At 37.4% G+C, this 25807-nt stretch overlaps 1 protein-coding gene across 2 annotated transcripts; it reads left to right on the top strand.

The window, feature by feature from the left end:
- The first annotated feature begins 1607 nt into the window (after positions 1–1607).
- LOC115918000 (nuclear pore complex protein Nup107-like) lies at positions 1608–23772 on the top strand. 2 transcript variants are annotated; one of them, XM_030993051.1, is made up of 24 exons: positions 1608–1767; positions 5608–5693; positions 6594–6688; positions 7390–7500; positions 7998–8092; positions 8505–8655; positions 9056–9212; positions 9860–9998; positions 10713–10873; positions 11227–11507; positions 11975–12120; positions 12531–12676; positions 13245–13293; positions 14959–15028; positions 15671–15828; positions 16938–17034; positions 17549–17602; positions 18202–18317; positions 18775–18877; positions 19956–20116; positions 20995–21123; positions 21747–21860; positions 22094–22270; positions 22915–23772. In XM_030993051.1, exons 1-24 carry the CDS (start codon positions 1645–1647, stop codon positions 23020–23022), a joined length of 3027 nt encoding a protein of 1008 aa, XP_030848911.1. In that variant the 5' UTR covers positions 1608–1644; the 3' UTR covers positions 23023–23772. The 2 variants fall into 2 exon arrangements, with proteins under 2 accessions (XP_030848911.1, XP_030848918.1); XM_030993058.1 differs by lacking the exon at positions 1608–1767 and adding an exon at positions 1807–1999.
- Positions 23773–25807: the final 2035 nt, after the last annotated feature.

Genomic DNA, 25807 nt, shown 5'->3' with positions numbered 1-25807 from the left:
GCTCATTGAAGCTGCCGTCATGCTGCACAACCTCATCAGGAAGCACTATCAGGCACTGGACGTCCGCATGTTGGACCAGGAGGATGCCCAGCACAACCTCATCCCTAGAGCTTGGGGAACTGCCGCCATCACTGTGAGAAAGTCCTGCGATGCCGCCCTGCTGTTATAGGCGACAAGTGGCGCCGAATGGCGGGCAATCAGGTGGCATTTGGCGCGAAGTAGTCACCAATCGGGTGCCGTTTGGCTCGCGTAGTGGCGCAAACAAGGTGCCCCTTGGCGCCAAGTGGCGCCATGTGGCGCGAAATCTCATTGGCGCAACTTGGCGCGCGCCATTACATTCCAGTGGATTCCAATAGGCGGATTGTTTGCGCCAAAGGGCGATATGTTCGCGCCATTTGGTGCCACTTGGTGGACACTTGGCGCTGATTGCTCGATGCAAGTGGCGCGACGAAAATTTCAAACATTTTAAAATTTTCTTGCCGCCACATTCAAATTTGGTGCCGTTACGCGCCACCACGAGCCAGTTGGGAGGCAGTTTGAGCCACTACACGCCACTAGGCACCTTATTTGCGACACTAGGCGCCACAGTAAATTGCATTGGCGCAAACTGGCGCCAACTGGCGCCGGCCCAGTGGACTCCTAGCATAAGCAACATACTTTGCAGTGGGTGTGAAGGTCTGAATATTAATTTTCGAGCGAGCTATTGGGCAAGCGAGCATTCAAGGATTTGGGAGGTTGCAGTGCGAACATTTACATCGTAAAAAGAGGACGCAAACAAACCCTGATGAGTTTTAATCACAATGTAATGAAGAAAGACTGGGGGGAAATCTTTTATAAGTAACACAAATATAAATGCGAGCGAGTGAGCTCTAGGAAAGTTAAAGAAAAAGGTTACTAGTAATAAATAAGGGGTGCATGTTATGGAGAAATGAAAAGTAGGCAATTATCAGAAGGGGAAAAGAGATGAAAAAAGGAACTTGTGACTTTGTGAGAATATAATTATGGGGCATTTATATGTGTTGAAGGAAAAGGGCGCCTATCGGATTTTAATCGGAGCTTTTATCAGATGTAAAGGGCTCTTAGAAAAGGGGAAGAGGCTCAAAAGGAATGAGGGTACTTATCCGAAGGAAATATGGTTATTAGAAGGAAAAGGGGCTTGTGTCAAAATAAACTTATCAGCTAGAAGCGGTAAGGGGTAAGCCTACTTCTCGTAAAGGGGCACTTACCAGAGATAGAAAAGCTAGCTAATTGCATAGGAAAAAGGGCAGTTGTCGAAGGAAAAGGGGCGCTTATCAGAGGTGAATATAGGGACATTCGTGAAAAATTAAGTGAAGGGGACTTATGAAAAAGCGATAGGTGGTTCACTTCCACTAAGGAAAAGTGGCACGTGTATTGAGAAGGGGATCCGAAGGGGCAGTTTTTAAAAAAGAAAATGGGCACTTTTCCAATGAAAAATTTGGGAAAAGTGTGGGGGCACTTTTGTTTTAAAAGTAGGTCTATGCAGCTATAATATCCGATGCCCAGGTGAGGTCAGCACCCACTATCATGCCCTTAATTAGGAGATATAATCATTGGGCATGGGATCGGAGCGGAAACATCTAGCTAGTTTACAGCACGTATTTTATTGGACGAGTTGAAAGCAAAATGGCGACATTCACGGCGGGAAAGAAAAATGTGCGAAAGAAAGAATCAGCTGGTCGCCCTTCAGACCGTGCTTCTGGTTCTTTTGTTGAGCCAGGTGACACTACAATGGCAGATATTTGGAAGGTTAGTTTCACAATGCAGAATGTGATGAATTGACCCAATTATTGTCTTGATCTTCAAACTTGGTTACATTGGGTTGCCCCGCGCATGCACTTTGATGTACCGTCCATGTCATTGGTGGTGACATCGATGTTTAAATGTTTTTAGCTGCACATAGAGTTCTTGTAGGCCTACTCAGTTGTATCTAGAAGGTTTTTGCTTGAACTATACACCCCGCACTTGAGACAAGCACAAGGTACGATGATACACTAACGGTGATCTATAAATTGTGCTTGTGCTGTCAGTGTCAGTGTCGTGCATCTGGAGAAGAAAGATAAACAAAAATCGTTGACATTGATTGATTGATGAAACAGAACTAGAATAGTACCAGTAGATCTACCTAGACCTCTAGTAGTAGTAGTACCTTTTCTTCCGTATACTGTTGATGTTAATGATGTTGGGTCTGATCTGACATGTCATTGTTTTGGCGCTTGTTCAGAACTATGACCATACTTTCGACCTGTGACTCCAACGTGGAAATACCCTAGATAGATGATAGGCCTAGTAGTAGGGTGTCTGATCGCGCACCCGATGTTGTGTGCTAAAATCTTTCCCATAGAGATTGCACACATCCCTATGTGGTCTACATGCATTGCGCGACCAAGCAAAATTGGTCAATGGTTTTATGAAAAATTAGAAATTCAAACCTTTATAACAAATGATCCTGAAGGTGAAACTCAATAAATGTGGTGTCATATGAAAGAGCAGGTTTTTCTCCATATTCCCCATAGGGGGCCACCCCCGGAATTCTAAAAATATCTTGCTCAAAACAGCGATTTAAACATCGTTTCCATGGTAACTCGGAGATTTACCAATTTCACGAACTGCTCCCCCGAGGGATAAGTTGGGCCAGCTGTAAAGAATATATCCATGCACTTATTTTTTCTCTAGTCCCAAGGGATCATTTGTTACAACAGTTTGAAAATACCCTTGCTCCACACTTTGCATATCGTGCTGTGCATTAGCTGTGCAGCTTTTGAGCAGAAATTATAACTCTGCGTGAACCACTTTTCTGTCCATTCTGACCAAAATGCTATGAATATTGCACAATTTTTGAGGGGCTGTATCTTTTGATAGAAACATCGGTGAGTCTTGAAATTTGAAAGGTATTATTCTGATTACATTTTTTATTCCAATATCAAACAAAAATGGTGAAAAACGATCCCAAATTGAAAATTGAAAAATCGTTCAGACACCCTACTAGTAGTAGGGCCTACTAGTACTAGTAGGCTAGACCTCTAAAGTTAGATCTAGAGTAAAGGTAGGCAAACTCATGCAAAAAAAAAATTGACTTGAAAACACATCAGACAATTAGTCTGAACCGAGTCAGGAGCAGATTTGAAGAAACTATATTTTTAAATGTTGTAAAACCAAAGATTTAAGAAGAAAACTGACCAAGTATCTGTACTAAAAATCGTACATGTAAAATTCGTCGTACACATTCGACAGCTGAAAATGACGCGCACGGTTTCGTTACGTGCGTTCTCGAATCCAAAATCATACCTCACACACACACTCTCGCCATACCGCGAATGGTCCGTCGTGCGGAGCTAGCCGGCTGAGAGTTTGCAGCGATACCAACGCAGCTTCGGAGCTCCGCAGCGCGCCATTTTAGCGGGTTCAGAAAGGTTCGTGGTGGGAAGGCAGCGGCCTAGCTTTTTGCCCAAACAACGCTAGATCGGCTGCTGGCAAAATGAAAATAACTACGATCGAGAACATCGTCGGTTTCTTAACTTTTCAGTGAGATAATTCTGAATTCTAATTGAGACTATATAATAAATTAAATCGATAAAGAAACCTCGGTAGAACTCTTATAACTGTACAAAAGCTTGTTTATTTTTTCAATTGACATTTTGTTTTCGACCATTTTTTCGTGCGCGAGTCAATGCAAACTATGTATTACCAAACTTTCAACACGCAAGGAACGGGGAACACTCGCGGACGTCGTATCAAATTCATTGCAAAAAAAAAATTCAAGGGTGATTTTGAAGCAGTGAAGAATATTGGCGCTGCAATGCGCAGAAATATACTTGAAAGAAACTTAAAAAATCATACCTGAATTTTCAGAAAATCGTATTTGTATGAGTGTACCTAGATGTGACTTGTTTATAACTCAGATTTTATGAAGATTTGTTGGGAAAAAATGTCAATTTTTTCCGTTTGGTGGTCATTTCTAGGCTAATATTTTAAAAGTTACTTCAGTAATGGTCCCGATGTTTCTTTTATCATACTCGCATGTTATTTCTAAATAGATTAAACATAGGATGGTTAAGGGTAAGACCGGATAACATTATAAAAAAGATATATCCTTCCAACCTCCCATATCCAAGTTTTGGGCTGATTATTGCCGACCCACCGCAGCAAGGCTATTCAGATTTTCGTACGCGACCGAAGCGCCCTCTAGTGCCCCATGAATGTGCCTAGTAAAGGAGCCCGTTTTCGGCCACTTAAGACAAAATCCTATTTTTAGGACCCTTTACTTCCTATTTATTATCATTTTTTGTTCAAATCATGAAGCAAATATTATTATTATTTAAAGAAAACAAGAATCCCAGAAAAAAAATCACGAATTGCCATGACAATATTCATTTCAATTTTCACTGTTTCGGAGTCAGTTTTCGGCATAGCGTACCAGTTTTCGGCCGCTTGTACAAAGTCAATAGGAAGCGCGCGCACGCGCCGTGCGTTTCCGTGCTGATCTATAGCACTAGCGGGCGGAGCAGATATCCCGGAGCTCGCCGGAGCTCCCCGGAGCTCGCCAGGCCGAAAACTAGTACTGTGGTGATCGGATATTGGAATCTAAATTAGACAGAGATATCGTGTTTGCATTGCGGTGTGCGGCTGCATTGATTTAATACATGCGATGAGATACTTTTGAGCTTGCGACTAGCACAAAATCGGGCTCTAAATCTGAAAAATACTTGAAATAAAGCTCATTTTATGGTACCCATATTTCTTACAGACACGCGTAAGATACTCGATTTTTCAGATTCGGGTAGCGGGACCGCCGATTACATCGCTAAAATGTGATATTTTAGGATATATTTTTCATTGCAAATATGGTTCTTCAGTGACACTGGCATGGTATGGTATGTGTGGGATATGTGTTATGCTATTATGCGATGTATTTTAGAGTGATTTTACCTTGCATCCAACCAATCGGCCGAAAACTGGAGCTGGCCGATTACGGCTCCTTTACTCTTCTATTACTAGGCCTAGACCTATAACATACCAAAAAGCAACTAAATCTTAAACAATTGTTGAAATAATGGTCATGATCATGATGATTTAATAAAAGTCGCTTCCTACCTGTTTCGTGTAAATTTTCTTATCTTTTTATTTCTCCCAAAAATAAAGACATTAGTTAGACCTCTAGAGGTCTATACTTTCTCACAGGTTTCACACCAAACCTCTGCAGAATACAACTACAAGTAGATCTACATGCCAACGATGGGTTTCGGGCAGGCACACGCACCTGAGCTGTGTGAAGATAGCAACCGTAAAGATCATCAATTCATGATGTGAATTACTTGCATGAATTTAATGAGGATCTGAGATTACAGTCACTAACTTCATGCACCTATTCTGCATCATGTTTTGTCATCAGATCTATTTCTTGTTTCTTCATTTTCAAGTTCAAGCTGTCTGAACACGTTTCCGCCCGACTATTGCACAAGTCGTCATACTCACAACAAATTTATTTCCAAAAAACAATCATGGCAACTGTTGGTAAAAGATAACCATTCATCTACAGAGCAGTAGAGATTCCTACTAAATGTACTTATTCATGCTTTTATTCTTCAGTATTCGCAGAGGCCAGACACCTCCTTTGACCCACACACAATGAACAGGTCTATTGATCAAAGGAGAGACAACAGACGTCAGGGGAGGTAAGTTTAAATACAAATAATTCATGTTTGCGAGTAAATTTCACAGTGAATATGCAATGCACCCAAAGTTAAGTCACAATCGGATACTTGTTGAGTTCATTATCTGGCTCACTGTGAATTAACCGAGTGCAGTGCATATCACTAATGCACAAGCCCCAAAACATGGAAGTATTTCTTTTATACAAAGGGTCTACAAAATGAATGTTAAGTCGAGAGATAAGCAAAAAGACAACCAAAATGCCAAGAATCACACAGTCGTGGGGGCCGCCATTTCCTTTTAATGAAATCACAGAGATACACAGGTGCAGGTATCTCATCAGCGCAATATCACTTCCAGCTGTTATCAACTTTTCAATTGTTGACAGAAACATGTTTGCCTGTTAGGCGTGGTAGAAAGAATGATGCATGTTTTTTTAATTTGACCGATTTGTTTGCCTCCATTCTTGAACTCATTTCATAAATAGTCATGATTACTTTGCCTGTACAATAAGATAAATAAGAAAGACTATTAATATTTACTGCCAGAAAAAGGGAAAATGATAGACGACAAAATTAAAATGTTGAAATCGTGAGGTGCATTTATAATTGTTTGGTAAACATATGTATATTAGTAATTTTGCAATATGTACTTTAATTGTGAAGCATTTTTTTTTCTTTGCTTCAAGATCTGTCCCTTGGTCTATTCAGTGGAAATTCCATTAAAAGTTGTTGTTATTATGTTAAGATGCGTATTACACTGTTGAACATTACGTTCTAATTATCCATGGCATGAAACTACTATTGCTGTCGACAGTTATACTGTTCAACAAATATTCAAATGATAACCTTGTCTCATATATGGTGTGATTAATATCCAAGTAGTTGTCTTGAGAACGTTCCTTTGTCTTTTCTTCTTTGCAGACAAGGTGATCTTTCATTCAGCATCCTAGACAGATCGATAGAACCAAGAGAAGAGCTGCGGAGCAATGTCTTGCAGAATGACCGCATCAGAAAATGTATCCTTCACAAACGAATTTCATCAAGTCATATTTACTGTTCTTTGATTAAAACCATAATACTTCCTTTTACACTTACAAATGCAAAAGTTAGAGCTTATTTGCATTTTCAAGGAAAAATCATTTGAAATCATGTTTGCAATTCATTTTTGTAGGAATGAATTATCATCTTTGTGTGTGGTTGTGATCTTAATAGGAATAGCAAGTTGAGGAGCAATCAATGCAAACTTGTTTTGGTGAATTTACCTTTAATAGCACTCATGTTCAATTAAACAGTGCAGAAAGAGATTTTGATATGGCATACTTTGTACAGCTTGCACATAAATGTATCACTTAGAACAGGAGGTCAGTATCAGTATAAACTAACCCACAGAAGTTGGCAGAGAATCTATGGAAATTACGTAAATATATTTGGCCACTCTCCAGTGGATTTTCATACAGCCTGCAAAAATGAATATTAGAAAACTTGTCAGGTCCACAAGATCGAATGTCTGGTAGACAAATGACCCAGGAAACTGAGATTGTTGGTCTTATGACACTTCTGGCACTTCTAGCGACTTTTCTAAAGTTTTAAATACATTTATAAAGCACAGAAACTATGCAGTTTACAGTCTCGCAGGCAGTTGGTCTTGTAAGCTGTCAGTCGGTGAGTCTGATGTCACCATACCCTTGTTTTGTTTGTCCTTGACTATGTGTTACAGCAATGGGAATGCTGGAGCAAGCAACTGGCTTACAGGGTACACCCGCCCCAGGAGTATGGCCTTTCAACCAAACAGCAAGAACACCTGCAAGTGAGATGAAACGCAGAACATGTAAGTCATGATCAAACATACATTTATTGTTGTTATATTACTGTATTTGAAACGTTTGGATAATAAATCCTCAACTCAACTCAAACTCAAATTTCTTTACAGACTTGGGCTTCGTATTCAGCGGGATACTAAAACATTAGTAAAGAAGTTACTCTGAATTCAGATATCACATACCAAGTACTAAATTGAAGGATAAAAAGTCCTTTGGCACAACTTATTTCATTGATGTCAGTTGCAACGCTTTCTAAAATTATCCCCCCCCCCCCACCCACCTTCTCTCCTCTATATTGTGTTGAATTTGGACCAACAAAATTATGAAATATCTTTCCAATAGAAATTGTGTTGAGTATATTTGAAGGTGTGTACTTTGTAGAGTGGAAAAAATGTAGAATAAAGCATGTGGGATTTTCTCTGTTTATTCTCTCTCTCCCTCTTTCTCATAGTTCAGATTTAAAATGTTTTACCCCCGCCCTTCCCCTCCCTTTTCTTTTTGCCAGATACACCTCAGAAGCCACCCATGACATCAGAGTTTGATGTTTCAGACACAGTTGGATTCACACCAGCGAGATCCTTTCTTACTCCGTCAGCCAAGGTAATCTACTGCTAAACCCCCGCATCCCACTAATATTCTTCGGCATAAAATTCTTCTTAATACCAATATTTGTTATCCAATGTTAAAATGTGGTTATAATTTATGGGGTTAAGATGAATTTCATGCAGGTTTCAAAGTTTTCATTTTTGTATCAAAAAGTATTATACCTTACACAGCTGTTATTATAATGTTTTTATGAATAGTAACTGTGTGCAACAAAGGTAGTACGTTGACACAGAAATGTGAAACCTGTTACTCTTATGCCATTATTCAATTTAAAAAAAGAAACATGGTTTACCGCATCATATTCAATCAAGCATTTGTTATGAAGCAAGTCTGACATTGATAATCAGATTGATTGCAATTGCACAACACATCAACAATGTACCATTACTCAATTTGCAAATTGCAGCTTTCAATGTCCATGGGTGAACCGACCCGGAACCTGCAAGCCTCTATGCTGTCCAGTCCTCAGTATGATAACTCAATGCTGGATCAAACAGGTGTCACCATGGACATGACCAGGGCGAATCTCCTGCTGCAAGAGGATCCAGGACAACTAGGTGAGTAACAGACATATCTTGCACTTTTTGAGGTTGCAGAAATTGTGAGATGATGTTCATTTTTATCAGAAAGTCAGACATGTGAGCGCATGAGGGTCATTCCACAAAATTGGGGCAATTTTTGTGAAATACCAGAAGTGAGAAACTATGTCTCCTATCAAATTGAGTTTTGAATAAAAAGCATAGCCAACTTTCTTCAGAAGTACTCTGGTGAATCAATATTATGGACTCAAAGTGTATGTATTGTTATATGAATATGGTGTCCATGTCAGTCTGTTTTCAGTTGTTCGTCCAATTATCCTACTAAATAATAGAGTGCTAAAATGTATGTGCTGGTACATATATGTATCAATGTTCTTATTGTCAATGCAAATTTTTCCTTTTTACATACAATCTCCAGCAACGGAAGGGTTGTTTGATGAGTTCCTGAATGCCTTCAAGAAACACCAGTCTCTGACCGATGTCTTTGCCTTGGTGTCTGAGTATGAACGTCTCTGTCATGAACAGGTCACCATGCTGGACAGACTCATGACCAAAACTCTACCCAGTCAGAAAAGGTATCAGACAAGATAAAATTGTGCAATTAAAGACCCTGTCGTAAGAGATTTTTTTTTTTTCTTAAGATTTATATATCAACAGAAAGCTTATAACCCATAGATTACAATTATATGCTATTTTAGTGTCCATCAGAGGAGTATCATCTCTCTAAAAACTTGAAATCTAAAGCTTTAAAAATCAGAAGTTGTTGACCCCAAAAATAACTATCGACTTGATGACAAATTCTTATGTGGAGTACGTATTCACAATGACTTTGCATTAATTAAGCACATTAGTTTAATCATCAGTTGACTAATTTGTTGCATTACTGTGATTTCTTACTATTACTACCTTTCTTTCAAGAGTAACACTATAATTGTTCTGGTTAATATCTTTAAAACAAAAGATCAAAAGGTAAGCGTGGAGCAAAGGATGTATTGCAGAAGAAAAAAGAAAAAAAAAGATGGAAATGGAGACTGAAAAGCTGGGAATGGACTCTGTAAATGCACATAAATCATTTGAGGATATTGATGGAGATGAAAAAAGTTTTGAAAGGGCAAGACTAAGAATCTCTTTGTTAAAGGCAGTGGAAAAGTTTTGCCTGGGGTTATAGATTTTTGTATCAATTACTGACTGTATGTGTAACTTTATTTCATATCTTTTGCAGCTTTTCCCGCACACTTCAAGTGCTTCGCCTGCTGACCCAGGAGAAAGCAACATGGCGACTGATTGGTTCATTGTATCAGGACAGACAAATGTCTGCGGAAGATCAAGATCCTGGCTCTATCATTGTCGATAGAATTCATGTAAGGAAGATTTAGTCATTTATCTATTTACTTATTTATTTTAAAGATTTTGTTGTGTTTTGTTCATTCGTTGTTTACTAAACAAAATTATAGCAGCCGATGGCTAAAATTGCTTACAATTTATGAAAAGATTTAAAAACATATGTACAATAATATCACATGTAGTATGATAATGTGATTCTAACCCCACCCCCCCCCCCCCCTCTCCCCATCCAAAACTGTACAGCAACCAACAAAAGCAAGACATTTTTTACATAGTTATGGAACATTGAACAACCCAATGCCTTCAATATGAAATTTGCCTTGATATTCTAATAAGTAAATATATGAGTAATTCCTAATCTATGTGGTTGAATTTCATTATTGGTAGCGAAAGATACCAAGGCCAAGTTTGCGAGAGCTTAGGGCAAAGAAAAGAAAACTGCAAAGACATTGTTCCCTCACCACCCTGACCAGGTTTTGGAGGTTGATAATTATCCTTTTGTCTGCACACTTTATTAATGTGTATGATGTGTCTCAACTTATTTTGATCCATTTCATAAGTTTGGGTTAAAAAAAACATTTTTATGTGGTACTCTTTCTAGAGTGGTCACTATTTTCTAGATGCCAATTGTATGTTGATAGTGATACTTTCCATTGTTACCTTTAATACTCAATGTCAACTAACCGTCTTTCCCATTGCATTCCAATACTTACCCGCACTATGATGTTTAGACCGAACACCTCAGCGAGAGAGAGATTGCAGACTCTTTGTTCGAGAGGGACGCCGTCGTTAGACAACATCAGATCGTTGTAGATTGGTTGGAAAGCGTAGCTGCCGATCAGTCTGCATTCTCGTACAATAAAGTCCAGTTCTACTCGCATTCAGTGTGCTGGTGAGTGTGTTGTCCCTTATAGTTTCTTGTAGTGTTTAGGAAGTATTTTTTTTATATCTGTTCATCAATTTAGAATGCATCTTCTTAATTACCTGTCGATATCCCTTGAGTTGCTGACATAATTGTTAAACATGAGTCGTCAATTTTGACCGCAAACATGAACACATGTAAGTGTACATGTTTGAAAAGAAAAATACTCTTGAGAAATTCCGTATTTTGAAAGTAAACTGGACTATTACAAAGAGTAGTCCAACAATAGATGTGTTAAATGGAAACTCTGTAGACTTTGGCACTTTTCACTGAACGAGGGTACAGATCCCTTAATATCATTGTTAATGCTTTCTATTTTACAGGGAAAACACTCTCCATGACCTGCAGCAGAGGGCGGTATCGGGGTCATCAACAAGAGAGACGATGGTGACCTCTCTTGACCCGGATGCCCCGATCCGAGAGAACCGACCTCTGGCTGACCTGGACAAGGAGGACGAGACCAGGCTGCTCCTGAACGTCTTCGCCAACATCCGGGCCGGGAAGCTGGAGGAAGCTCAGAGACTGTGCAAGGAGTCCGGCCAGGCGTGGAGGGCTGCGTCCTTAGAGGGATGGAGGCTCTATCATGATAGGAATATGACCTCAGGTTTGTGAGTTTGATGACTTAGAGTAGCTTAGGGAAATGTAATGGCATACAAAGACATGTCTACAACGTAAAATGTGTAATTGTTGAAATTCATATTTTGATCACATAGAGGTAGATTAAGCTTAATGCATGTGTCTGTATTCCCTAAACTGTCATTCAGTTATGTGAGATAAGACATTTTAATTCACAGAATCACAAACTACTATTCCTTTTGCATTCATCTTTTTGTGTCCCTTCATGTAAATTTCACCAACAGTGCAGAAACAGTTTCCTTTTTCTTCAATTTTCTCTAGTAGTGTCTGGCTTTTACATGTTTGTTGCAATTTGTCATGCTGCCTTTTTCTGATGAAAGACACTTTCATTAGTCAGTGCACAATCTACAAAGAAATTGTCCTTCTTGCAGAGCATTCTTTCCGTTCTCCAGTGAGGAATCGGAGTATGTATTCATTATTTATGTTCTCTTTCAGTTCATACCTCAGGCGACCTGGCCCCGATCGAAGGCAACATGTACCGAGACATCTGGAAGAATGTCTGCTGGAGAATGGCCGAGGATGAGAGATTCCATCTGTATGAGAGGGCCATCTATGCAGTCCTTAGTGGAAACCTGAGAGAGGTATGGCAAATAGGTTAGGGAGGGCATTGTGGACAAACAGAATGTATTCTACCATAGGAATGGGTTTCTGGCAGTAAAGTGTCTTCTCTTAATGACGTTTTTGCATTAGCTTTTGATCGTAAGTGCCAGGAATTACCCATAATAGCAGTGATTTTAATTGTAACTAATTATGAAAGTCTACAAATTAGCAATGCGTTGTAAAATATCAAATCACTTCTTTTTTGTATGAATTGGCATTTTTTAGTTAGATTTTGCAATTTCTTTCATAAAGGTTCATTTAATAACCATTTTATTTTCTTCAAACTATAAAGGAGTGGAAAATGAGATTAATTGTTGACAATTTTAGAAGAAGAACTGATTGATTTAGAAAATAAGAAAACTCTGAACTGCTATATTTTCAACTAATTTAGCTGCTACCGGCTTGTGACCTGTGGGAGGACTGCCTTTGGGGGTACTTCAAGGTTCTAGTCGACCAGGAAGTAGAGAGAGAGATCCGGGACCAGCTGAGGTCAGATAGGGCCCTTCAACCTCTACCCCAGGGCTATTACACCAAAGAGTAAGCAGGAGTATTATTGTTTGAAGTAACCTAACCCATTGCGTAGTGACGAAGCATGAGGAAGAAGTGTATTTATTAGTGTAGATATCTTGCCCAAATCCCTTCTACACCAAAGAGTGAATTTTTGAGCTTCAAAGAAAGGTATCAAAATGATCACGTCCAAATTTTTCTGGTTCGGCTCTGTGAACTTTGGTCCAGATGTAAACAAAGCTGAAGCGCTAAAGCACACAAACAATGCATTTTTGTGCCTCCGCAACAAGGTAGCCGGAGGCATTATGTTTTCGGGTTGTCCGTTCATACAAATGTCTGTTCGTCCCGTTCTCGTGATGGCGTGAATTCATGAACTCATTGATGGGTTCCAGCCAAACTTAGGTCATGTATGTATCATGCAGAGCCAATGTGTACTTACTACAGAGGGATGTGGGTGAGTTTAGAGCTCACTTGCTGATCATTAGAGTTGGTAGATCAAGAGAAAAACTCTACCAAACAACATCAATCTATTAAAGTGGGATATCTGTATGTCAGATTGACATAGATAATATATTCTTTATTCACTATTTTTTTGCAGTCTCACTCCACCCAAGATTTTCCAAGAGCTTCATGCCCATCCAAACCAAGTAAGTCAATTTTCCCTTCCATAGAATGGTAATGTAGTCATTTCAATTGAAGCCCATATTTCTAGTAAACCTGTATACATATTTATACATGTATAGATAGATGTAAATGCACATCATATTTTACATTCTGAGCTATTCTATTTCTTAACTTTCTCTTCACTATAAGTACAATTTTTTTCAGGGACACTTACTCATGGATGTCTCTAATTTTCAGTCTATATAAATCCAAGGTTAAGGGTAAACATTGATGGATGAATTCTTTATCTAGATATACAATCTTTTTTGTAGGGGAGCATGTGTTAAAAGATAAAGACCTCCTACTTTCAAGACAACAGATGAAAGACACTATAACAGCAGATACAAGACAATACATGTGTCCGACTAAAAATGATTTGTTTTACAATTTCTAAATAAATAGTTTTTTTTTTTTTTACTATTTTGCCATTTCTAGTAGCGCTAATGTACATGAAACCCTATTTACTATGCATACATCGTCGGCCTTATGCCAAAAGGGCCTTAACTGCTTTTGGCCATTCCGAGATAATCGCGTTTAAAGGTTTTGGCCTCTCTAATAATCAAAAGTTTGTGGTCGTTTTTTTGTTTTTGAAGCCAATTTCGATAAATATGTTAAGTTATTCAGTTTTACATGAAATGTGTTAAATGTGTTATAAAATATTCAGAATTGTACATGCTATGTGCAAAAAACATGTTAGGGCCTTTTTGGCATAAGGCTTGAAGGCAGCATATTTATGCCAGAAGGGCCGTGACCTACTCGGCATTGTGCCAAAAAGGGGCGTAACCTACGCGTCGTTATGCCAAAAGGGCGCGCATAGTACGCGCGCATAGTTAGCGCCCTTCTGGCATAAGGAAATTTTCTTGTTTCGCAACACCTTTGGTCTGCCAGAAAGGCCCTCCTACGGCTATTGGATCACGAAAACTGATAAAACTGGTTAATTAAAATGTTTGAAAAAGTATTTTTGATATCTGAATATTTTTATTGATATAATGCAGCTATCGGTAAAGTTATTTTTTAGAGATCGTACATTTAGAACACCTTTTTCGTTGTTTATTTTTCATCACAGTCCCATACGTTGACATCTGCGTACTTCAACGAGTCGGTCGCATTTCATGCATCCATACCTAATTTAAATCTCACTCAGATTTCATGATCTAAATTCATGACATATGCTTTCAGTGATTATTTTAAGTACATTGTGTCTATTCTAGACTAATCATGTTTTTAATGGTGTTTCTACTGATATTTATTGAATTAAATGGAAATTACGAAATAATCTGTCATTGATAAAAGATTTGCCGTGTAGGTTAAGGCCCTTTTGGCGTACCTTGTAAGGAAAAAGATGAGATACGCGTTAAGGCCCTTTTGAAATTCATAATTATCTTCATAAATTAATCGAATTTCAACAAGTGAAGCACATCATTTTAAAGAGAATGATTAAATCTACAAGGTGATGTTAATAACTCAATAACCCCCAAAATCGGGTTAAGGCCCTTTTGGCATAAGGCCGACGACATGATCCTTTTGGGCTGACCAGAGAGTAGAGTTTGACACCAAGACTCACTACATCTAACTGTAATTTAATGCAAGAATATGTACTATACTTATGTTTTCTTTCATATGTATTATTTTTCTTTGATTCTTTCTAGAAAGTAGAAGCCCAAGCCAAAGAGAAGCTTCATCTTATACAGAAATACATCATACTGGGTGATATTGATAGTAAGTTATCAACTTCCCTGTCCTGAATGCACTGTGAAGTAACCATACTAGTCCCAATTTACCAAATATACCAAGGTTGTTTATCATAATAAACAACCTTGGTCAATTTGGACGAGTACGAGTAACCAAAGGTTATTTTTGTCTATATTTTATAAGTACCATGTGGTAATACTATATTTAAAATATGAGCTTCAATATTACTTCTGAAGAGAGACCTTGAAAGTTTAAATACACTCTCAATTGATATAAAAGTGACTTGTGAGTAGACTTCACAACAGTTCCTAAGTTACGTGTTATGTTATTCTTACTCCTAATCATTAGCCCATTGAAAGCCAGGTAAATATTTATGAGGTTGGTTTAATACATTCTATCTGTACACAAATTATTTGTTATTTGAACACAAATTATTTTGTAGGTGATTGGTGTACATAAAACTATGGTTCAGCTTCAAGTCCATTAAACAGGACTTGTTTGCTTCCTAGTGCTTATTTTAGTCCACAGATAATGAAACCTTGGGTTGGACCATGGGTTAAAGGATTTCTCCATGAATTTGGCTAGTAGATAGTGAACATTAAATAAAATTTAACTGAATATGAAAAGACAACTAGTAATCACTTATACACCATATTTTTCTCCTTCTAGCCCTTCTTGAAGAAATGAGTGAGTGGTTGAGAGAGAATAACCCACGTCCTTCTCATCATCTAGTCCGCTTCATGGCTCATCTAGCCCTCACCTTACGCTCTCTAGGACTACAAACCAGAGAGGAGATATGCGTCTCTGTCATCGAGGCCTACGTCAAGGTACACAATTCCAACATGTACATTTTTACGTCATGTTTATATATGTCTTTGACATGATGATCTGACATTTGCTCTGGGCCTTATTTTGTCAAAAATCAATTGATTGATTAATTTTGTAGCATTCTTGTAAAAAATGACGATACATGTGTGTACAAGCATGGAAGTTCTGCACTCATTATTACAATGTGTTTGATCTGGTCTGATCTGGTCTGATCTGGTATAACTGGTTTCAGGGAGAAGTAGGTCACAAAACCTCTTACATGTACATGTACCTTTGATTGACAGCTTGTATATTACTCAGGAAATACCAAGAGTGAAATTGACTCAAAGGGTTGCTTCAGGAGTTGAAATTGACTATTTGTACATTCCAGGCAAGGAGGAATCTACATGAAATCAACAAGGGAGTAATTTCTGAGCCACAAATTTGTAAACAAGCAGGAATGCAATTTACAAGATATCAAATGTGCTGGTTGGGATTGTGCATGTTGCTGCCCTACATTATATACCTCACTTAAGAAATCCAGCCATCTGTTTGGTCGAAATTGCAGTTCGTGATTTTAGCCATTCCCGTAAAGAAATTAAAGTAAAATCCCGGCAAATTTCCAGTTACTGGGAAAATATAAAAATCTTGATGCGATACCCATTGGTTTACGTGTTAAAATGTTCTTTGAGCAATCACGGACATCATATAGTGCTTTTTGTCTGCGATTCCCAACTTATTGAAAATTTCAGTCATTTTTCGGGCGGTGATAAACAGACAATTTATCAGTTTTTTTGTGATGTTTTAACCAATCTTTACTCGATAAAAAGATATGGTAAGAATTCTTGGTAGATTTTTGTTTGAATTCGGCATATAAAAGGGATGTCAACTGCTTTAATACTCGAGGACTGGCTGTTTCTATACTGGCTCTCGGGAAATGCATATATAAACAGCCAGTCCTCTCGTAGCAGTCAATATTTCTATAATACTAGCATGCATTCAAGTCTAAATTTTAGAAAGATGCAGTTCTGGTTGCTAATGCTGCTCCTGCTACTGTTCTTGCTATTGTTATTATTGTTATTATTACTATTAATACTAATAAAATGATATTTTTGTTCCACTTTCACAGGATCTAATCTCTGACAATAAGACTGAACTGGTTGCCATATACGTTTCACAACTTCCAGCTGATTTGCAGGTTGTGTGGTATGCAAAGTTTTTGGAAGGTAAGAAGGATGTTTCAATTTTTTTGAAAATCATTGGAGAAGGGGTAAATAATTTTGCAGGAGTTATCAAATCTATTGGTTTCCTTTTCCTCCTTTTTTATTTTTGTTTTTTTTAATTTGTAGGTTTGTACAATGATTTTAGTCACCATAATATTGGTTCACAGAGAAATTGGGTTTTATGCTATTGTCCTGCTAATTGTTAACAAATATCAAATAATTGTGACAAGCTAATTTTTGTAGATTATCAATAATCTGCAAGTCCTGTATCACATCAGTTCTTTTTATTTGTCATACATTATACCACAACTGGGGAGTCTGAAGTTGAATTTCCAGTACTTTCCTATGCAATGGATTCTGATTGGCATTTCTTCAGATGATTTTGATTAGCCATGTCCTGTAGGCTAATAGCCAAGTGTCTTTGCCACATATACTCATGGCCAGTGCGATTGCAAAAATTGCCGGTAGAGCATGTGTCGCCCAAACATCAACTGATCATTCCATGTTTTCTTTGCAGGCATCCATGACAAGAATCAGAGACAGTACTGCTTACAGCTAGCTGAAGATGCCGGTAAGAACAGCAGAGTTGTAGATTCTAGAGAAAAGATTTCATAGTTGTCTGTCTGTTGAACTCTTAGGCCCGAATTCACAAAGGAGGTTTAAATTTAACCCATGGTTTAAACCTTCATTTACATAACCCATGGTTTAAAATTAGCGCAAAATAAGCATGACACAGTCAAAAGGTCCAATATTAGACGCGCGCAAGGCAAGGTACACATATTTTGCGCTAATTTTTAAACCATGGGTAATGTAAATGAAGGTTTAAACCATGGGTTAAATGTAAACCTCCTTTGTGAATTCGGGCCTTACTGTCTAAAGGGGTGTTGCTTGTTACAAATTTTACCAAAACATGAAGGTTAGTTGCTCACGTTTCAAATGCTAAAACACCTCTTTAAACATGCTTTGGATAAGAATATATTGTGTAAAAATGCCTAACACTGATACATTGTAGAAAACATCACGCCCAGAAACTATTGTAAAATCAAATTGATTTGACGCTTTTTTTGGTTTTGTTTTTCATTCATTTACTGTCGTTTTATGTTTGTCTGGGAAATACCCCTCACAAACTCTGCATTTTGTAAATCTCAAAATATGCATTTGTCTTGACAGGATTGGATGTAGCTGCAATCACCAAGAAGGTCGTGGAGACATTGAGATTCAAAGAAGACGGGGAACCTGGTTCAGATATCGTACGCACAGCAGCATTGGAAGCAGCTACATCACAGGTAAATACAGTCACAATTATAGTTTTATGGATTTAAATTAACACGTAATTCATCTACGATCCAAGCCACGCCATTGACCGGATTGGATATGGTGCACACTTATGTTCAGACGTCAAATCTAGTGACCAAGGTTAATAATAATACCATTGTTAAGCACATTGAAGTGTTCATGTGATGCGCTATATAAATGTAATGTATTATCATTATAAATATTGTTATTATTACACTTTGTGCATCTCAATGGCTTTGCAGAATTTACCATTTCTGGTCCATGACGACCCTTTTGAAACCAGTATAGATTAATCTTTCATGTAAACATTTCATAATCTTGAAGCCTTTAGTATAATTTATCCCATGATAAATACATTGTGGCACAGGGAGATTATTTGTGTTGCATAGACTATAAAGTAGTAATAAAGATAATTACAATTTTTGATGAATTTTGTTTTTGTTGTAGGAGGATCGTCGTAAGATAGAAGCCATTGACTGGTTAGTGTTTGATCCATCACAGAGGGCTGAAGCTGTCAAGCAGAGCAACGCTATCATCAGAACTTTCCTTGGTTAGTAGATGGTTCCAGAGAGAAAAGTCCAAATTGGGTTTTGTGTTTATGCTATTCTTCATTTTGTCTGTTATTCCCTCATCTTTAGCCCATATAATGCCACAAAAATTTTAGTGAGGTTTACCAAATGAAAGGTTTTTTTAAAGGTAATTAGTACCCACTGACCCTTGTTCTGCTGATGTCACATATACATGTACGCGATATTAAAGGTAAAGACCAGTATTGGAAACGCCCCAATTTCAAAAAATGAAATGGAAGCTCTCATTACCAATCATGTGAAAGAATATGTTTTGAATAATACATGATGATAAAAAATTTGCCGGGAAACCGCCTACTAATTCATATATTTGGTAAATTTGTTTCTCTCATGGTCTGTGAGAAATATAGGGTAGTCCCATATACATCTTTCTGTGTATAGTGCTTGTAACTTTACGAAGAATGGGCCAAATTTCTTATCATTTTGATGATTCCAGAACCTTGCAGATGCTAGATGCTAGATGATCAACCTTTTCTGATCGATTCAACAACGTTTCTTTCACAATGCAATCGCATGACCATAACTGGTCTTTACCTTTAAATAATGTCAATAATCAGGCCCCACCATACCCAGGTGATCTACTCCACTCGCACACATCCATGTATAATACACGATCAGCCACTAGTAATACACTCACCGTCCCTCAAACTAGTGATAGGTGATCAGGCTTTTTCTGTTATTACCCCCAAAACCTAGAACTCCTTACTAAAGAATTGCCATACTCTCCCTGCTTTCAAGGGGTATCTGTAAACATATCTTTTCTAATTTGTTGCAATATACCTCTCCATCTGTAATTAATGTAAGCTTTGTATGATAATGTGCTCTCTTTTTGTATGTATTTCTTTTTTATGCGCTTTGTATCCAATGAAAATGTGCTCTATAAATGTAATATTATTATACATATTATAAACAGAATTATTACTTTCAATTACACTCAGTTATTTCAATATGTTAATAAATGCAGAACAATCCATCTGACCAGCCCCATTCATGTATCCATCTTCCAAGTCTCTCTAATGCATGTTTCCATCTCCCCTTTAGCCACCACGAAGCACGACGCAGCCAGAGAGGTCTTCAAGAAGCTTCCAGAAGATTCCATCGATGTGATCATCAGAAACTGGAAGGCCATGGCAGGGTCTGTTTCCCCTCCTGCTGAAGATACCAATGCTATCAGGGAGTATCTCTGCATCAAGGCCTACTTGGTAAGATCACTGTAGTGTTATCATTAGTAGGAAACCATTACCAGTAGGCGTGGCAGGGTCTGGTGCCCCACCTGCTGAAGATACCAATGCTATCAGGGAATATCTCTACATTAAGGCCAACTTGGTAAGATCACCATTACCAACAACAGTTGTCGTCAGTGTATTTGTTGGATCACTTGGTGAAACAAATTATTTTTCTAATTTTGTGAACATAAAGTAACTGTTAATGCACAAATGATGTATGAATAGTAATCTCAAGACCTCTGTCATATATCTTTGCATTGTAATTGTTAAATGGTGAATGTACAAAATTGCATCAATTTAGCCGAAATTGATGCAAAGCCTCATTCTCCAACATATTATCTTTTGAGGAAATATACTTTTGGACTATCCGTTACATTTAATCTTAATACAGTTAATCATCAAAAAGGCACAATACCGTGTTTAAGCTGAAGTTTTATATTCTAAAAATCTTGTTCTACATTTACATGCACCTCAGGCTTTTAAGAGATGAACGTGGTTTAAATGAACAGATTGGTAATTGCAGTACTGGATTTAGTCTCTTTGGAAACATAAATTTGTAAAAGAAAAATTTGTACCTATTGAAGAAAAGAAAACAATGCAATACAGTGCATTTAATTCCAATGTGGTCCGATGCACATATTCATCTATAAAATATCAATTTTGGTCAATAGTGGATACTTCCTTTTGGAATTAAGCTCTTTTACATGTATACAAGGCCACATTGTCATGTCATCTTTTCTTTACAGTGTTTGCCTGTGTTTATACTGCATGTATTTTTGTATACAATGTTTGTACAATTATGTTTTGCATTTGAGGTATAAATAGAATTAATATTGAAATTGGCTTTTGTTTAGGATGCCCTTGACGCCTACAATGACTGGTTCGCTCACTACCACAACAAAAAGCCTGGTCCTCCTTGCCTACCGGACGACGCTAACTTCCACGACAAAGTGCGCTATGAACATGAGCACAAGGAATATGAGGTTGGTCCAATTCCTTAAAGAAATAATCTGTACTTTCTCAAGATGTGACCCATGGGTTTCTTGTACAGAGATCTCAGCTATCCTGGCAATTGGGCAAAATATTTGTAGTTTTTTTTTTACTTGGGGGAAAAAATCAGGAAATTGGAGAAAAATGAAAGAAGATGGTCAGCCTTTTGTATTTTGCCTTGCGGCCAAACAGCACAGCTGTTGTGTGATGAGTTTGCTTATGCTTTACGGCCTGCTACTACTGTTCATTGAAGACGTTTCAAACTGAAAATAAACATAGGGTGAAATAATGATCTACAAATTTTAAACTCGATCAGGAAAAATCAGGGATTTTTTTAATTTTTAAAAAATTATTTCTGGGAACCCTGTTGAAATAAAGCAATTTAACAGCATGAATACAGGTAGATCGTTATCTGGAAAAATCTTTATCATGTGACTTGCTTTTTTTGTTGGCATTAAACGTGTTTCTTATATACAATTTCTAAAGCAATTTTCCTCAAGACTAAATAATAGTTGCAAGTGTTTGTTTGTTGTTTGGTGTCTACATGCTGTTTGTTCATAAAAGAGATATACATGTATTTTCATAATATACTTCCAATCCTCTTTTTTTTGTCTAGATGGAGTTGGAGAGATGGGATCAGACAGTGCTAGCACTCACCAAGGGAGTCTCAGACACCATGTACAATGTGCTTCTATTTGTAGATGGTGGATGGATGGTCGACCAGACTTTTGTAAGCATGAACTCTTTTTATTACCCAATCAAGTGCCCCATCATAAAGTTTACCAGGTATGAAGCTAATGTAAATCCAGAGAATACTGTTAAATTTCCTAGCTAAATTTAATTCTGACCCTTCCCCTAAACCTATGCTTTGGTCATCCCCATGCATAAACCCTATTGTTGGGATATTCTACAGTCAATCCCATTTTTTGTATGATTGAATATTTTTTCATCCCTTTCTTTCAGGATGAGGAAGACGAAGAAGTGGATGAGGTACGCTTGAGTCAGATGCAACGCTTGAGAGAGCTCTGCATCCCTAAGATGTGTCTACTGTTACATTCTGTTCTTCATTCCACGCGACAGTTCAACCATTGCCTGGTTCTAGCTGACATCATGGCATCGGAGCAGTACCAGCTCTATAAGGTCAGAAAAAGGATGACTTCATACTTTAACAATAGTAACAATAATAATGAATGTAACTGATATAGCACCAAATCCACACTGTGGGGTGCTCAAGGTGCATATTATGTGGAAGAGCGTTTCTGATAGTCAACGTTGGTGACTTGGGTTATTAAAAGGAACAATCATGTTCTTTTTATAGTTGTACAAAGTGCAATTTTTCTGATAGTCAACATTGTTAATTTTAATTATTAAAACAAATAACCATGTTCCTTAATTTGTAGTTGTAAATTGTAAAGCTTATCAAACAGATATCATTGATGTTGTTCGGATTGGTTTTTCCTGAATTAGTAGTAGCAGTAGCAGAAGTACATATACATGTACATTACATGTGCAGGTAGAAGAAGACTTTATTTGATAACTTGTTGAGCTAATCTGCCACAAGATCCATTATTATTTATTTTTCTTCTATGATAAGTAGGTAGGATTGGTGTCATGGATCCAAATTCTACTAATTTCAACCTAGTAGATTAAACCCTAAGGAAATCTTTTGTTTAACCAAAGGAAAACTTAGATATTAGATTTACTTCCTTTATTAGACTTTTATTTAGAATAAGGGCCATATAGTGTCAAGGTTTCCAACCTATTTCTATTTTGTCTCATTGCAGGTCTTCCGGAAGCCCGAATTGAAACAAGTTCTCTCACGTCTTAGGGAGTCGTCACTGCAACTCTTGGATCAGAATCTGGATGCCTTGGGTTACGAGATTGCCTCGTGATCGATCCTGTGACCAGATATTAAAAGCTAGATTGAGAAATGTCTTTTCTTGAAAAAAATATGCATGTACCGGTATTCCAATTGGACATTGAACTTGAGTCTTGCATATGTAAGGCTACTCCAGGTAAAAACAAGGGAATGGTTTATCAGGAGAGGTAATCTGTATGATTATACAGGTTTCAGAAAGAATTTTAACATGGGTGATCTGATGTTCAGCTGCATGCTTTGCACAGGCACGGAGAACAACACAGCCAAAATTACTGTAGCTCAATAGCATTTGTACCTATTGAATGCATGGTTGACCAAAGAGATCAAAGAGAACCACCTGGTCTCTTATTCATATAATACCAAGCTAGTTGTCAACTTATTACATGCATGTAGGCCATAATACATATTTGACAATTACAATTGTATGTGTAGGCTTCATTCATAAAAGTTCATCTGTATTTGTAATAAGTATGTTTGAAAGTTAAATTTGTTAACGCAATTTATATGAAATCTTTACCATCGACATTTTCAGCGGGTCAGCTGCAGCCTTCGTCAGCAATATGACCTGACTTGACTTCCTGTCGTAATTGGCAATGGTTATGTTGTAGATATTTATTAGTAAGCTTAACAGCTTAAAATTTTGCATGTAAAGTTTTGTGTTGAGGTCAAAAGTTTAACTTTCAAACAGACATGTAGGCTTCGTAATGTTTTATCAATATGAGCTCTGGTTCACATCGCAAGGATTAAAACTTTAAAGCGTAGGGGAAAAAGAAAATCAAGAATTCTCTTTGTTGTTCAGACCTGATAAAAACCCAATGCAAATCGGTTTCCCAAATTTTTTTTTTTTTCTTCTTCCAGATTTTGTCCTGATTTTTCCCCTTATTTTCTCTATTCTTCCCTATTTTTCCCAATTTTTCTACAAAAGGGGGGAATGTTGTTAGATGCCATTTTACCCCCCGAATCCTCTTCTTTTCTTTTTTTTACTCAAGGTGGGCGTGGTGAGGGGGAAAAAAATCTACATTTTTTTTTTTAGTGCTCACTATCACCCCTGGTTATTAAAGAACTCAAATTCCTGTGGCTACGTGCCTGCTGCTAGCTGTATCTACCAATATAGTTGATTTTCTGCATTGTAAAAGTGATGGGACTTACAGGTTTTTGAACTCTCACCCCTGCCAATCTTTACAAACAAGATAGATCTACATAACCTACAACACAACTCGCCAAAATCAACCTAAGACAAATTGAAAAGCCTTTTCCATCATCTGTCAAACATTGCATGTTGGGTAATCTCAAATTGAATACAATAGGCTGTAGAAAATTATCATGACCTTGAGTTAATTTCTCAAAAGTCTTTGTGATGTTCTATATTATTTCATTGAAAAACGTTTGTCTTGTTATGCATGTAGTAGCACTGATCATAAAGATATTTTGGCATTGCTTTGAATTTGCGCACACCAGAAAATGCCAGTGTCATTCCATTTCAATGTTGAAATGTTACTTCTTTTCATTAAATTCTTTCCAATTATTTAGAGAAAAGTAGTTTCAAAGAATCATGCATAAATGGTAAATGTAAAATTTGTTTGTATAAAGTGACTATTTCTACTCATATATGTTAAAAGAGGAACAATTTTCCTGGGCAGAAATCTGAGTCTGCCATTTTGTAAAATAAAATGTAAATGCTGATGATGAATATGGACTATTCTTGTTCTGACTAAGACCTTTCTTTGTGAGTGTGTACAAGAGGTCATTACTATACATTGTAGAGTGTTTGATGTTTGTGAGGAGAAAGATGATTCAAATGATTTTATTTCTCATGCAAAACATAATACAATGAATAAAGTATACTACAAAAAATATACAAAGAAACAACAAATATAATAGTAATGGCACAAGAAAAGAGGAACTAACTAGAAGCAGAGCATGTTGAAATATTAGTCTCTTGGAGGCTGGTTAACAATACGTCTTGAAAACAAAGTATACATAGAATATATTAAATAGAAAATATGTAGCAAAGTAAAAAAAAAAGATTGTTGGGCTGAAGTGACAGCTGTGGTGCTCTTGAGAGAAAGAAGAGAAGAAAGATTTGTAAGATTTCCTTTTATTTTCTTCAAATCTTTGAATAAGGGACTTTCTAAATGGAGAGGACGGCAGTAAAGAAACCCTGAACAGATTGATTATGCACTCAACTATTAACATTACAACTTAGTCACACTGAGATAGACACCTAACAAACGATAGACCAAAGAAACAAATAACAATTATCTGAAATGGTTACAAGTCGATTGGTTTGGAGTCAGTCTGGCGATGTTACTGAGTCGTCATGATGCCAGTATTAGTGAGAGAAAGAGTGAGACATGATTAATGACACGTTAGAAGGCAGTAAGTCTAGATATTTTTGTAAAAAAATTGTGACCATAGCTAAACTGTAGATCAAAAGTTGTTGAGTTGAGTTTAAGTGCGCCCCTTCCCCTCTGTTTTTGATGCATGCTCGGATATGTGGGAAAAACCCCTGTACCTCGAAAAAAATGTTGACTTGAGATCCTTACTTTACTAGGAGAGTCACACCCGATTCACATTAATACACTACGCTTCTCGCAAACAGGATGTAAACAAGGTGTGTAATGTGCCTACTTCCATAACTGGTAATCTACATACAATCTTCAGATTAGGCTGCATATATAGCCCTGATGATTACAAGTAGAAGAAGATGAATGGCTAAATTAAGAGACAAAGTTGTCCAATTAAGGCTGCATCATTTTTCGCAGACCATACTCCCAATTTGATATTTGCAAAGATTT

This window comes from Strongylocentrotus purpuratus, unplaced genomic scaffold (genome assembly GCF_000002235.5).
Source record: "Strongylocentrotus purpuratus isolate Spur 01 unplaced genomic scaffold, Spur_5.0 spur5_contig_847, whole genome shotgun sequence".
Lineage (NCBI taxonomy): Eukaryota > Metazoa > Echinodermata > Echinoidea > Camarodonta > Strongylocentrotidae > Strongylocentrotus > Strongylocentrotus purpuratus.
The sequence above is the reverse complement of the archived record's forward strand: the minus strand, read 5'-3'. Positions and strand labels throughout refer to the sequence as shown.

Excerpts from the sequence above, each read along its gene's own strand:
- LOC115918000 (XM_030993051.1), top strand. The coding sequence starts at position 1,645 with ATGGCGACATTCACGGCGGGAAAGAAAAATGTGCGAAAGAAAGAATCA. Across the intron at positions 6,689-7,389 it reads GAATGACCGCATCAGAAAAT|CAATGGGAATGCTGGAGCAA; the intron begins GTATCCTTCACA and ends TATGTGTTACAG. Across the intron at positions 12,677-13,244 it reads CAGGGCTATTACACCAAAGA|TCTCACTCCACCCAAGATTT; the intron begins GTAAGCAGGAGT and ends ATTTTTTTGCAG.